Source organism: Etheostoma cragini, chromosome 1 (genome assembly GCF_013103735.1).
Source record: "Etheostoma cragini isolate CJK2018 chromosome 1, CSU_Ecrag_1.0, whole genome shotgun sequence".
Classification (NCBI taxonomy): domain Eukaryota; kingdom Metazoa; phylum Chordata; class Actinopteri; order Perciformes; family Percidae; genus Etheostoma; species Etheostoma cragini.
The window spans coordinates 9,121,972-9,135,969 of NC_048407.1; the positions used below are offsets into that span (position 1 = coordinate 9,121,972).

The following is a 13,998-nucleotide window of genomic DNA, read 5'->3' on the forward strand; positions in this document are numbered from 1 at the left end:
CTCCAAATGATCTAACCAACCAAGTTAATCCCTTGCTGCGATGTATAGATTTCCATCATAATAAGACGTCCAGGCACTCAATAAATTACATTCAGAATGCAGATGAAGAGATCTTTTGCATATTTTGCTTACTGGGTATTAGTTAAAAGAAAGATGAGCTAAGATAAGATAAAAAGCAAAAATACAGTAATGTATAGTATGTATAGTACTATTTACAGTACTATAGGGACTATATTGTGATTTTTTTTACAGTAATTGCTTTGTGTACTGTGATTTCAACTGTAATACTTAGACTTATGTGATTGTATCATTTCGACAAGGTTGTGATCATAGAACTGTGTATATATTGACCTTCTATGGTTGTAATGTAAACTTTACAACATTCTACTGTAAAAATCATTTACAGTAATGTTACTGTGAAATCTAAAGTAAATGACTGTCGATTTCACAGCCATTATTTACAGTATACCCACAGGCAGGTTTCCTTTCACTTGCTCAGCCAAAACATTAAAAACTTCAGAGGAACTGACGGAGCCTTTCCCTACGAGACAATATTTTGGCAGAGGAGCGGAATTCAAGCCTTCACATCTTCTTCACTTCGCCAGTCCACTTTTAAATGTACCCCTAGAGCTGTTTCTCTTCCACCTTTGAAAAAAAAAAACAGAAAAGAAAAGAAAAATGACGGCTTGATGTAGTTGCGTGCCTCGTCTAGCAGAGCAGCTAGTACCCTACTGACCCCATACCTCCATAATGGATTTAGCAAAGAAATGTGGAGCTTTAGACCTGGAGGCACTAACCCTGAAAGTCAGCATTTCTGGGTCAATGCGCCCACAGTCCTTAGAGGACTATCCACTGATGATGCTTATAGTGTGATGGATGGTAATGGCTCAATACTGTAATGCTACAAATCCAACATGCATGCACTTACAAAAACACTTTCTTGAGATCCTTTACGAGACAAGCATTTGTTTTCTCTGTGCTTGTGAGACTCTGGATCCATGATTATTCTTTACTCTATACTTTCTTCTCAACCAAACACATATCCATGTTCAGCTACATTTACAGCAGCTCAGAGTGCCCCATTTGTAACTGTGTCTACTTTCTCTTCTTTTAGTTGATTGTAAAATCATGTTATAATGTAGTGCTTTAATTGCACATATCCAATAATACGTTGTAAGTTTCTTTGAAATTTGAATACTTTTTTTTATCAGTAACCTTCAGTATCCCATTATGCTGAAAAGAATCCAAATGTGTATCAGTGAATACTTATACCTTTCATTTGCCCCAAAGAGATTATATGCAATCCTTTGTGTTGATGATTAAAGAACTGTTCCTCAAACTTTATTACCTTTGGATTCCCTTTTGAGTGCACACAGCGACAAATGGCTTTGTGCGATTGTCCCAAACTCCCTGTAAATGGAAAAAAGAGCTTCTAAGAGAAAGATTTGATTTTGACTTTGAAAACCCATAGTGGTGAATGTTGGTCTGTCCTTGACTGTCACTGCATAACTCATCTATCAGTGAAAACTTAAACATCATTTCAGCTGCCCCGTGAGTGGTAGAAGTGACAGACAAGTTCATCATTTGCCAGGAGAAATCGAGATTAAAACGAGATGAAATCGGCAAACATGCCAGGAGTCCCCACAGTGTCACAAAAGTCACAGTGTCACAAAAGTCCCTGATGTACCACATAGGTCTATAAAACTCACCAGAAACCATCAATCAGCCTCATCAGCAGTCTCTGAGATTTCACAGACGCTTGTTTTTCACAGATTGTGGATGTTGTTTGTTGGGTTAGCTGACCTTGGGTGTTTTAGAATGTAAGGCATGCAGTTTTTCATTTTGAGAGGCCAGTATAAAACACAACATACCGGTTACCCGCGTTGTGTCTAACGAGTAAAGCAGAGAGACTCAGGCTTTGGCACAAGACATTTATTGCTTCTGTAAAACACAGCGTTGGTCATATGCCCTCAACTCACGCCACTCACGGCCAGATGCAACACCGTCTGACAAGATCATCTAATTTCTCAATACAATAATGATCCCACATATGAAACAAATGCAAAAATATAACTTATATTATATACATTTGTATATCTTATATAAGAATATAAGAATGCTTTTGTAATATGTAGCCTAAATAAAATTGCTCTTTGATGCTCACACTCACACTTCCTCACAGCATTACAAAATATACACTTTAAATCCCAATAAGTTCTGTGCAAATAACATACCTGTTCAGTGTTTTAGGAGGAGAAAACACAGCGTTGGTCATAAGTCCTCAACACACGCCCAACAACATAAAGAGATATAAATATACTTATACAGACACAACGTAGCAAATGCCAATGCAGATACATATGAAAACATGTAAGCTAGCTCACTAAAACACTCAGAACTGAACAATATCCAAAAAATACACAGAAGAGAATGAAGCTAAAAAACTATACTAATCACAATCAGCCCGTCTCACGCTTAATTACACATTAAACATTATATTTCATACATCTGCCTTGCGCTACAAAAATCTTTGTTTGTTTGTGTGTTGTTGTAAGCATGTGTATATCCTGGGGGTGATCTCTGAAAAAAGTAAAATGGGGGATGTTTTTTGATCACACACTACAAAACAAACAAATTAAATCCCCCTTTCAACACCATGGATGTAGTGCCACTCGGCCAGGCATGCCAAAACACTTATTTATGCACTATACACAATAGTCAGTGGAAAAGAATCTCAACATGAAATACCACAACGTGGTGTTAACATAAAACATGGTGCAGATCATTTCACCCAGGAAGCACTCGTTTGTACATTGAGTGTGTTTCAATCCAGTCATTGTCGTTCTGGTGCCTAAACTTAACTGTCATCGCCACATTCTTTCTGCCTAAACTCCACTACCACGGCCCCTGAAAGGACTGTCATCTGGCGGTGCCTGTAGCCGGCTCACAGTCACGTATTGGCGGCTAAACAACTACCGCAGGTAGGCGGTGTCCCGGACCTCTGTAGCAGCTACATAAAACCAGCAACTGCTGCTCAGATTTTATCATTCTGTCGTACTCTCTTCATGTTACAGTGCTTTAGTTAGTTTAAAATAATCCTAATTTGTGGACAGTAAGCTCAGTTGGTAGAGCAGGCATACATCCAGTATACAGAGGTTCATTCCTCGACAAAGGGTTTTAATCTGACCTGTGATGGTTTTCTCCAAGTCCTCCCCGTCTCTCTCCCCTTTCACATCTGAGCTGTCCTATCCATTAAAGGCGGAAATGACCCCCAAAGCTAATCTTCAAAAAAAAAACCTTATTTTTTAGATATATAATGGTCTATTGCTGAAGTAGCATTGATCACTTTAAAGGGGCAATATATCAATTCAGCAGAGACGGGCAATGTATAGATATCCCCCCGGCAAATCACACCCTGTGTATATCCTGCAGTGTACAACATAAAAGGCATTAAACAAATGATGAAACACTGTAATCAAATCCTGCATTTTAGCAAATAAACTAAATAGTAAATACAATCATGGTGCAGATTATTACGTTATTACCTTTTGTTTAATAACAGAACAACAATAACTCACCTCAGCATTTAAAAAACTTTCTGTGTGCAGTGTGACTTTCTGATTAACAATCAACACACAGCCCGCCATCTAATTGCACACATCCACACCAACCTATGAAAGTAATACAATTTAGGAACGTTAGGGATTTGATGAAATTAGTCACATAAATCACTTTTCTGATATATTGATTGCACACTCGGGAGTACCACGCCGAGACACAACTTATATAGTCAGACAGAAAGTGGGATTAGTTTTGCTTTCATTTTTGAAAAAAAGGATGAATACTGTGGGTCTTCATACCTTACTGTGATACTAACTGATTATAAGTCTATGTGAGTAAATACTGGCGGTCAAATGACTTTCTATGTCTAATTCATGTTTTCAATGTGCATTACAGCCATTATGCTAATGCATTAATTCGGTGGAAGAGGAGAGGGCAAATGAGAGTACCAATGCTAATCGGTGCTGCTCCTGGCCAATAACGAGGTGTATAATGAAATAATCTTTTTAGTTTTCTTAACGCTATTCTATTATTATGACAATATAGGTAAGTGACGAATAGGTATTTAGTTAAAAAGTTAGGGCAGAAGGCAAACAGCAATAAAAGGTAACAGAGGGATGACTGGTGGCAACGGTGCCACCCCCTTAAGGCCAGTTTTAGACAAACTGCATGCATATTTTGATCAAATACGAGTTTCTTTTCTGGCCTGGAAACGCCTGGGGTTCCCCCAGTCAGAGCTGGATAATGTGGCTCAAGAAAAGGAAGTTTGGGGAATTTGGCAGTACATCCAACTGGCCTCACAAGCGCAGATCACATGAAAGCGCACCAGCCCAGGACCTCCACATCCAGCATCTTCAGCTCCAAGATCGTTTGAGACCATCCACCCAGACAGCTGCTGCAAGAATTGGTTTGCATAGCCAAAGAATTTCTGCACAAACTGTCAGAAACTGTCTCAGGGAGGCTCATCTGCATGCTCGTTGTTCTCATCAAGGTCTTGACCTGACTGCAGTTTGTTGTCATAACCGACTTAAGTGGGCAAAATGCTCACATTCAATGGTGTCTAGCACTTTAGAAAGTGATCTCTTCATGAATGAATCCTTGTTTTTACTGTACAGGGTAGATGGCAGACAGAATGTATTACATTGTGTGGGTGAGCGGTTTGCTGATGTCAACGTTGTGGATCGAGTAGATAGGCGTATGTTATGGAAAACTAACAAAGGTGCACTTTATTGAGATACCCTGAAGAGGTCCTTAGGCCCATCGTTTTGCCATTCTTCCACAACCATTACCTCATTTTGCAGCACAGCACCATGTTGTAAGGATCTGTACACAACTCCTTGAAGCTGAAAACATCCCAGTTCTTGCATGGTCAGCATACTCACCGAAGACGTCACCCAATGATCATGTTTGTGATGCTCTAGATTGGCGTGTATGACAGCATGGTCCAGGATCTGCCAATATCCAACATCTTTGCACAGCCGTTGAAAAGGAGTGGACCAACATTCCACCGGCCACAATCAACAACCTGATCAACTCAATGTGAAGGAGATGTGTTGCACTGAATGAGAAAAATGGTGGTCACATCAGATACTGACAGTAAAACTCAGCAAAGAAGAAGAAGAAGAAGAAGTGCTGACTAACAGATTTAGACAGATTTGTGAACATCTGTCTTTATTTTCGACCTTTATTGGCAGTCCTTGACAGGACAGCTGAAGACATGAAAGGGAATCGAGACTGGGAACGACACGCAGCAAAGAGCCGCAGGTGCAACTCATTAAAAATGGGGGCATAAACAATAGTGTTGCATTCATAATTTTGGTCAGTGTATGATAACAGAACTTACTGAGTCAGTTTGCTGACTTTATGACCCTTTATTGATCTCTGCAATTCCCAGATAAATCCATTTGTTTCATAACAAAAGTACAACATAAAGGCAACGCAATTCAATTTAAGAGGGCGATCTGTCAGTTGGGATGCTCACAAGAGACAAAGTAAATCAAAGAACGGTCAACATTGAAGCAACAGAGACAACAATATCTAGACTTTAAGTCCTTAGTAAGCTCCCAAAACACCGGGTCCTACATGGTGGTAATGCTTATCATTGGCGTATTTTGTGAGGACCTCCATGCCAAGTAAATGTCTAAAGCTCAATTTGAGATAACTGTGATGACAATGTCAGGGTTGATCTCTCAGACTTTGGAAAGCTTCATGTGTAAGAATTTAAGGGGTGCCTCTGTTTAATGTGAGTTGCACATTTGTATAACATGCATTTTTTTTAACAAAAAGACATGACAAGTACATCTTATATCCCAAAACGTCAACTGCTGTAAAGGATCCCTGTCAAATGAAAAGAGACAACTGTCTGTGCCTGAGTTCCTCAGAAGGTCGGTCTCTATGAGTGAAGTGATGGTCCGGCGCAATCGATAAAGCAATCTAATCACGGCGCGTTAGCCGGGGTTCAAAACCAAATTATGTCAGAAGAAAGGACTTTAGGATTTGTGGGAAACCTGGTAAAGTCAGGGCAGAATGTTTAGTGTAATTTCATTAATTGGAAAGAGCATCAATGTTTGCTTCATCTGTTCCTGGTTGCTCATGATGTCTGAGTAATCTTGAAAAAGCCACTTTAAAAAAATGTAGATTGAAATGTACAGTACATGCACACGATATCCCCCTTTGCGCTATAAATCTGTGTTATTGAGAGTGGTAGTGATGCACAGAACAAAGAGGCACAAGCTGATTCAAAAGTCCTGTCTTTCTGCAGGGGCAGCAGCTAATGGACTTGGAGCACAAGTTAACTGTAGCCAAGGAAGAACTGGAGAAGACTGCACTGGATAAGGTGAATAACATAATAACAAAAAAGAAACAATCTGTACTGATTTTCATGATTTTTTTGTGCTGTAATTTTCAATGCTTTTTTAATATTTGTGGGTTGTATATCTTTGAACTAATCATGTCTCTTTCATCTGGCCCAATTCGACCCTGCAATGTCTAACAAATAAATGATTTGTTCATGAATAAAGTATGTGTAGTAATATCAGTCTGTATAGATATAGCTTTAGAGAGTGTTAAATTGTAAAATAACTTCCAAAATTAACATTTCCATGACAATTGTCTGATAAACGAGGATTTGTTATTTAGAAATGCTCAGCTTCAGCAGGTTGAAAGCATGCAGCAGCGGCAATATATCATGTGTAATTTTATTTCCATATGTAGTTATTGACATCCTGTCAGTAGGGGCAAGTTAGATGAGTTAGAAATGCAGGGTGAAAAGGTGCTGCTGAGGAAAACAGGCCATTCGGCTCAGGAGTACTGACATCATAGGGCTGCTTTAAAATAATTATACCAATCATTCTGCCCATTATTATAATTGATTAAAAGTAAATGATCTTTTCAGCATTACTTCTTTTGTATTGCTCTGGTGAGTGCCGCTTCATGTATTGCCTAACGATGCCTCCTAGCTGTGCTAAAGCCATTTAAAAGCATGGCCAATGGCTTTAATGCTCAAGTAATTTCTCATGTGGATGGATGGGAGGAGGGATTCAGCAATCTGTCTGTGTGTGTGATTTTGTTTGGGGACAGGAGTCTCAGCTGAAGGCGCTGAAGGACACAGTTCACATCTGCTTCTCAGCTGTCCTGCACAACCAGCCCAGCAGCAGTCCCAGATTCCCCACCTCCCCCACCCACTTGTTCAGATATTCATCACTCATCAACAGCTCCAGAGTCACCTTTCAGCAGCCACATGCCAAGGTAATTCAACATTTCTTTCACTTCCATTTGATGTCATGATGATATCAGGCCTCCAACCAAATCTAACCTTTTTTAAATGGGTCGAGGGATGTGCTCAGTCTCCCATATATCTACTGTAGATCCGTCCCCGCTGTCCTTGGGCTAACACTTTGTCTTACTCTAAGACGTCAACATGTGCTCTGCAAGGAGTTCACATAGATAAGCATTTATTACTAGCATTTAGACAATGTGAAGTCTTTCTATTCTTAATCATGAAATAATAGCCTGTTACATACCTTGAAATACAAGTTCATTCCATGAGGTTGTAACAGTCTTACATCTCTACTTTTTTTATTTTAAAATGGCTCAAAAGACACTTAAAACCCATATATTTGTATATCTCTAATTACTACTCCTAACATTTTAACCCTTGTTTTGTCTTCTCGTCAAAACTGAAAATCAAGACTTTTGTTGAGGCTTTTAATCAACGTTTTTAAGTTATAACGTTTTTGTCCCTTTATACTTTTAGCGTATTTTTTCTTACCGTATTTGCCACTCTTTTGACATTTTCAACACTACGTAACAATAACTCATTAACTTTAGTTTTTTACAGTTATTTTTGGAATTTATGGTCAGTAAACCGCATTTGTAAATAAATTATTTCTAATGTTTGAGTTAGAAAAGCAGAAATTAGGAATCATTTAGAATAAAAATCAAAGGAATGGTTGTTGATGGATAATCACAAACTGGAATATGTCAACTTTTACTCAATACTATTAATACTTAACACTAATACTACTTTTCTAAATGCTATAAAATTGAATAAAACACCAAGACATTAATGAAATTAGAGATTTGTACTTGCCAAAGAGCGTTGTGTGGAATCAATCATGTTATTTTGGGTAATTGGGTAGTATAGGAAATAGGGTTAATGAGGGTTAAAGGGAATATTTAACTTTAGTAAATAAATCAATCAATCAAGGTGGCAGTCTTTTGTCCCAATCTACTTTTTTAAAATTTTATAACATTTCTTTACCATGAGAACATTTATGAACAACATCCCTTTAGTAGATGCATTTGTGGTAACATCACTGTTTCATTTAGATAATTACTCTTTTCTTATCACGTTGTCAATGTTAAAGTTGAAATTAGCAAAGAAATAGATGGTGACATAACTACATGGGCAACATTCGGCTCAGTCTAGGAGATTTATATGTATATGTGTGACACATTGACAGAAGTAAACCAAAACAGCTAAACTACAGTCCAGTTTGCTTTTAACCCTGAGTTAGAGGTTTCTGCATTTCATCATTACAGTTATAGTTGAACTAAAGTAGCAACGCTGCTGTCTGACTAAGTAATAATGTTAGCGGTGAATATTTACTGCAGGTGTAATCAAAAACGTCAAAGCGACACAGGTTGTGCCATGGATACATGTCTGTTTGGTAATCATGGTTGATTGCAGATTACATTTATTTATTTACAAAGCAGCTTCCCTACTGTGGCTTTGAATGACCAATGCAAGCTGAATGTCTAAATGCATTTCCACAGCCCTTAGAAATCACCAGAAGCATGACCAATGGGCCTTTTTCACAGCAGACATTTTGACTTGTCGTAGCAGGGGAAATCACAGGTGCTATTATTACTATTAACAATGGCTCTATGCCTTTTAAGTGTATCAGTCCATGTCAGAGAGTGCCCTTGAATAAGTAGAGCTAAGTGGAGTGTGACGCTGATTAATAATTTGAATTAGACTTGGGGTGTTCTGAAATGGAAAGGCCTGCAGTGTTGACTTTGCCTCACAATATCTGGAAGGTTTGATTGACAGTGACCCCAGTTTGAACACAGCAGTTACCATGTCTTGGGATGGAAATAAGAGAAGTTTGTTTTGTAAAGTGAAAATGGAAAGCTTGGAATTTGGATTTGCCTCTGTAATGGTGGAGTATAATTGTCCCTCTGACTTTCCAGATAAGATAAAGCAGGCTGCTGTTTTCCGCTCCTCTCTGTGTAAACACTTCCACAATTGAAATTCATTTCACACTGTAACTCCCAGCTCAGTTACTTCAAGGAATATAACTCTGTGCCAAAATATTCACCTCACCACACATCAGAGAGCACATAATGCACTGTCTGCAATATGAATTTAAGTGTTAGCCGATTATTACCTTCTTTTCAAGTGGCTATTTGTCTATCTGATGCCTTGAGTATATCTCTCCAGAGGGAAATAGCCCAGGAAATAATTACTACCAAATATAACAGTTGGGCAAACACGATTTCAGAGGTTGTTCAGAATAATAACGTGTCTAAATCAAGCAGCAGCCTAAGTCATTTACATCAGTATTTGTATTCCATGGTGCCGTAGCTTTGGAGGTAAAGCCCAATTACTTTGGGGAATTATGGGACTTTTGGTACTGTATGTTGGATTTAAAGTCTGTTCTCTATGAAATTATTAACTCAGTGTGACACAGGCTTTGTTTGGAGCCTTTCAAAGTCAAGGTCACAGTAGATTCAACTAGGGGCTCAGGATTTAATCCCTTTTAGGGGTAAAATATATAAATAAATAAAAAGTAACTGGCCTGTAGTCATTTTAAAATAGGATTATGCCTTCAGGGTAGGTAGTGGTCTTGTTTTTCTATGAAAACACGTTGACATTTAAGTGTAAAGTGAAAAGATTTACCCAGACAATAGTTTTTTCTTCTTTGAAAACCACCAATAATGACGGAAAACAACATTTCTTTATTTCTGTGACTCTAGCCCTATAACAACAGAACTGAAACCAGCAGAATATACACATTACTTTTGTTTTTTGAAAATATTCTCCTGTGGTTATGTTTCCCTCTTCCAAGCAGTCATGTCAATCTAAATCAAAGATCAGGTTAGTTCTAATTCCTGAAAAGCAGTCGCTGCAGTCGTTTTGAAATCATCTAGCCCGCCACGGCTCCGCCGTGCCTTATCTGCCGTGATCCTGGTGAGCAATTCTGTCTTTAAGAGGCTTTTCTCCCCTTCAAGCAGTCACAATTTACTTTGCCTCTCTTGTGCCTAAGAGATTTAACATGCCTTAGAAGATTTTTGGTTTTCTATATTTCTCATCATGCGTCAGTACCACCATCTAAACCATTTTCACCAGTGTCCCTCTGCTGTGCATCATACAATACAATAGTGGACAATTGATAGGTTCTGTCCATATTTAAACTCTTTTTGGCGAGGCTGCAAAACCGGATAAACTCAATATAACTAAATTTCCCCGTCATCCTTCTTTCATTACTGTGAGCCAAATAAATGCAAGCACATGGGCAAAATAAGAATCTCACAAAAAGAAAAGTAAAGGAAACTCAAGGTAGGTGTGGGTTGACTTTATGCTAATGAAGTTTATACTTCCTTCTTCATTAGCATACAAGTAGCAGCACTCCACTTGCAAGCAGTTGCTAGCTCCATTATCTCCTGTGGCTGCTGTACACTTTGACGGGCTGTCTGGAAAATCTGAGCACGCCTTCACTCACTGTAAAGATTACCGGGGTGCTCCATCTGTCCACTCTGCCTGTGCATGTGGAGGCGGGTCAAAACTCATTTAAATCACTGCTAAATTTATCTCAAATTAAGTAAAGAAATAACAGCACATTACAGCACTTACTGTGCAGCCAAACAGCCCACAGCTGAGAAGTTAGGTAACAACTGACATAGAGGCAAATGTCAGGAACTTGGCTATTTTTAGGACCACGTGGTGTTGCTTAACAGCATGAAAGCACTCAGTAATGTTTATTATAGTCTTTATGCAAGTTTCTGCTGCGCAGTTTTGAAGTTGACATATTAGTGTAAGTGAACTGTAGCTGACTTCATTCAGTTAAACATGCTGCTATTTCTAAAAATGCATGGCTAATCACATGCTAATTATTTATTGGGGATCAAAAGGCAATTATTTTGCACACAGCATGGTATGATGGGCACTACCCCCAATGAAAAAAAAGAAAAACAATGCTCCAATGCTTTTAACATGTGGAAAAAATATTTATCCACTAAGTGGATAATAAAACATACATTTGAGTTTCATGAGCACACTTGGACTAAAAATCGCTTTGTGTTTTTGAATTCCAGAGTGGGTAAGTGCAGGGATGTTTGTTCAAGCACACACTGACACCACTTTGAGTTTTACACTTGTAGTTTGACTTGACATAATTGGCCTTAAGCTCTGGTAGAAGCACCAGAAAAGACTCTCCCGGATCTTGCCCCTCACACACACACACACACACACACACACACACACAAAGCTCTTTTTGCTGGTGAAAGATTCATTAGTGTGAAGATGCAGGGATCAGCACCATTGGAGTGGAAGTTGCTTCATATTTAACAGTCTCGGGGAGAGAGCCAAGTCTTGTGGTCCGTTAGGATGAAATTTTCATCAAAGTAATGGGAGATGATGTCTTAGCTGCTCGGAGCATTGTGCCGGAGGAGAAATCAGACATTTCATTCCCCTGTTCTCAGCACTCACTATTTACTTTTAGGATTGTTTTCTTGATTATATAAATCTACGGGATACTCATCTCTGCCACGCAAGGAAGTGTTAGTAGGTGGTTGATAAAAAAAAAAGCAGCTGAAGATATTTTTCAGCTAAATTTGGATGGTGAATGAAATGCAACAAACATGAGAATTGTTACTAAGAAGTAAGTAACCGTTCTGGTAAAGCACCCTTTTTATTCATCTTAGATATTAACTCTTGAAAATCAACGCTTTATTTATGCTTTCTAATTTACTTTTTTTAACATTTTTGCTTTTTTTCAATGTTTGTCACTTTTTTTGACGTTTTCAACACTAAGTAACACTAACTTATTAACTTTAGTTTTACAGTTATTTTTGGAACCTATGGTCAAAAAACATAATTAATAGGAAATGATACCTTAATGTTTGAGTTTGAAAAGCAGAAATTAGGAATTATTTGATTCATAATCACAGACTGGAGTATGTCAACTATTCTCAATACTATTTCAAAACCACTTTAGTTTGTTATATCAAATGCTATAAAATTTAATTAGATGCCCCAAAATTAAAGATAGTAGAGATTTGTACTTGCCAAAGAGCGTTGTGTGAAATCAATCATGTTATTTTGGGGAATTACAATTGGGTAATAATTAAAAACATCATTGATATAGGAAAACGGATCACTTTCCCCAGAGGACAACATGAGGGTTAAACAACAGTTAATGTGCAACGCAGGGTTTCATATCAGGAAAAAATGTTTGTATTTTAAGAAGCAAACTCCATTGTTTGCTTTGTTTATAATTGGGTCTACAGTGAAGCGGCGCTTTCCTTGCTAATAAATGTTCTAGCAGTTCAGTTTTAGCACTTCATCAAGTTTCTACTGAAGGATCAGTGGCTGTATGGAGACAGAGGAGCATGTTAAATGCCCTCCCTCTTCTGTCGTAGTGTCAAATGTTGCTGGATCTGATGGAAGCTGTCAAAAGTCAGGAAATAATACATGAAATGTTCGCCCAAAAGCGGTCACTGCCAAACGTGAAGCCAATTCTACTGAACCTGTCTAAAAGGATGTTGTTTCAGCTGAGAAAGTAAGAATGGAGTGTGACAGTGACAGGTTATCTTGCAAACATCTTTCTTTATGCTCTCAAGAGAACACTTTTGACCCAGTTAAAGAATGTACTATGTACCAGCCTACAGCAAAAGATGGGCAGAGTTACTTTTGAGATATATCTGCTGTACAAACTCAGTTTACTTTCACTGTTTGGTGCTTACTGAACAATATGTGGTAGACACAAGGAAAGAATACAGAACATGGTCCAAGCATGTGTTTTTCTTTTGAGTTATACTGTTTAATTATTTTAATGATCATATCCAGAAACTATTAAAAGAGCCTAAAAAAAGAAAATTTGTCTCGACACCCACATGAGTCACTGGCCTACAGATCGTTCCAAGTATCTGACTTTTTTGATTGGCTTGTTGCTGGAGAAGTTTCTGCCTCACTGTGGGTGAAAACTTGAGCTGACCCTAAATAGTGTCAACATTCCTTATGCATGAGGGTCAAGCAGAAGGCCTTTGCTGTACTCAGGGGACCCTGAGCTGAAAATATTCTCCACCACCCTCGGTTATTGACATCAGTCTTCTCCGGAATACACTGTCAGGGAGCCTGCACTTTTTTGCAAAAGAGATGTGTTGATGCCAATTATTTGGCGATTTAAGCGATGCTGGGCAAAGATTATTGATATTTGAACTCAACTGCCAAACAAATACATCCCCTTCAGAAGCTCCGCCCCCCCAGATTAACAGACAGATAACTACTGACCAAGGTTTATGACCAAAAACCTGCAAAACTAATGACATTTCCCATCAGCCTCAGCTGTACTGTGTGTTTAAGCATGGTAACACTCTAACCTTTTGTGGATATGCTAACAATTATACCTGCTGAACATAGGCATCTTAGCATTGTCTTTGTAAGCACGTTAGCATGCTGGTCAAGATGGGCCTCACAGTGCTTACTTACTTAGCTTTATTTACTTTACTAAAATATAACTGCATCCCTCATCACAGTAGCTCTTAATCTCAGATGACAATTGTTTTGCATATTGTATGCCAACTTTGTAAACCATAGCTCAGAAACTCTGCTGGTGTGTTTGTGGACACTGGCTTCTAACTGCAGTTAAAAGTCAAATTGTAAAATTAGTTGTGCAATTAGTAAGAATTATTTTGATATTACTACTAGATATG

At 38.4% G+C, this 13,998-nt stretch overlaps 1 protein-coding gene across 1 annotated transcript in view; it reads left to right on the forward strand.

The window, feature by feature from the left end:
- The window catches only part of luzp2 (leucine zipper protein 2), a 180,117-nt gene that overhangs the window by 154,374 nt on the left and 11,745 nt on the right, over nt 1–13,998 (forward strand). The window contains exons 8-9 of the mRNA XM_034877980.1: nt 6,323–6,397; nt 7,141–7,308. Of these exons, the coding sequence (XP_034733871.1) occupies nt 6,323–6,397; nt 7,141–7,308 (243 nt within the window). The remainder of the gene's footprint in view (nt 1–6,322; nt 6,398–7,140; nt 7,309–13,998) is intronic.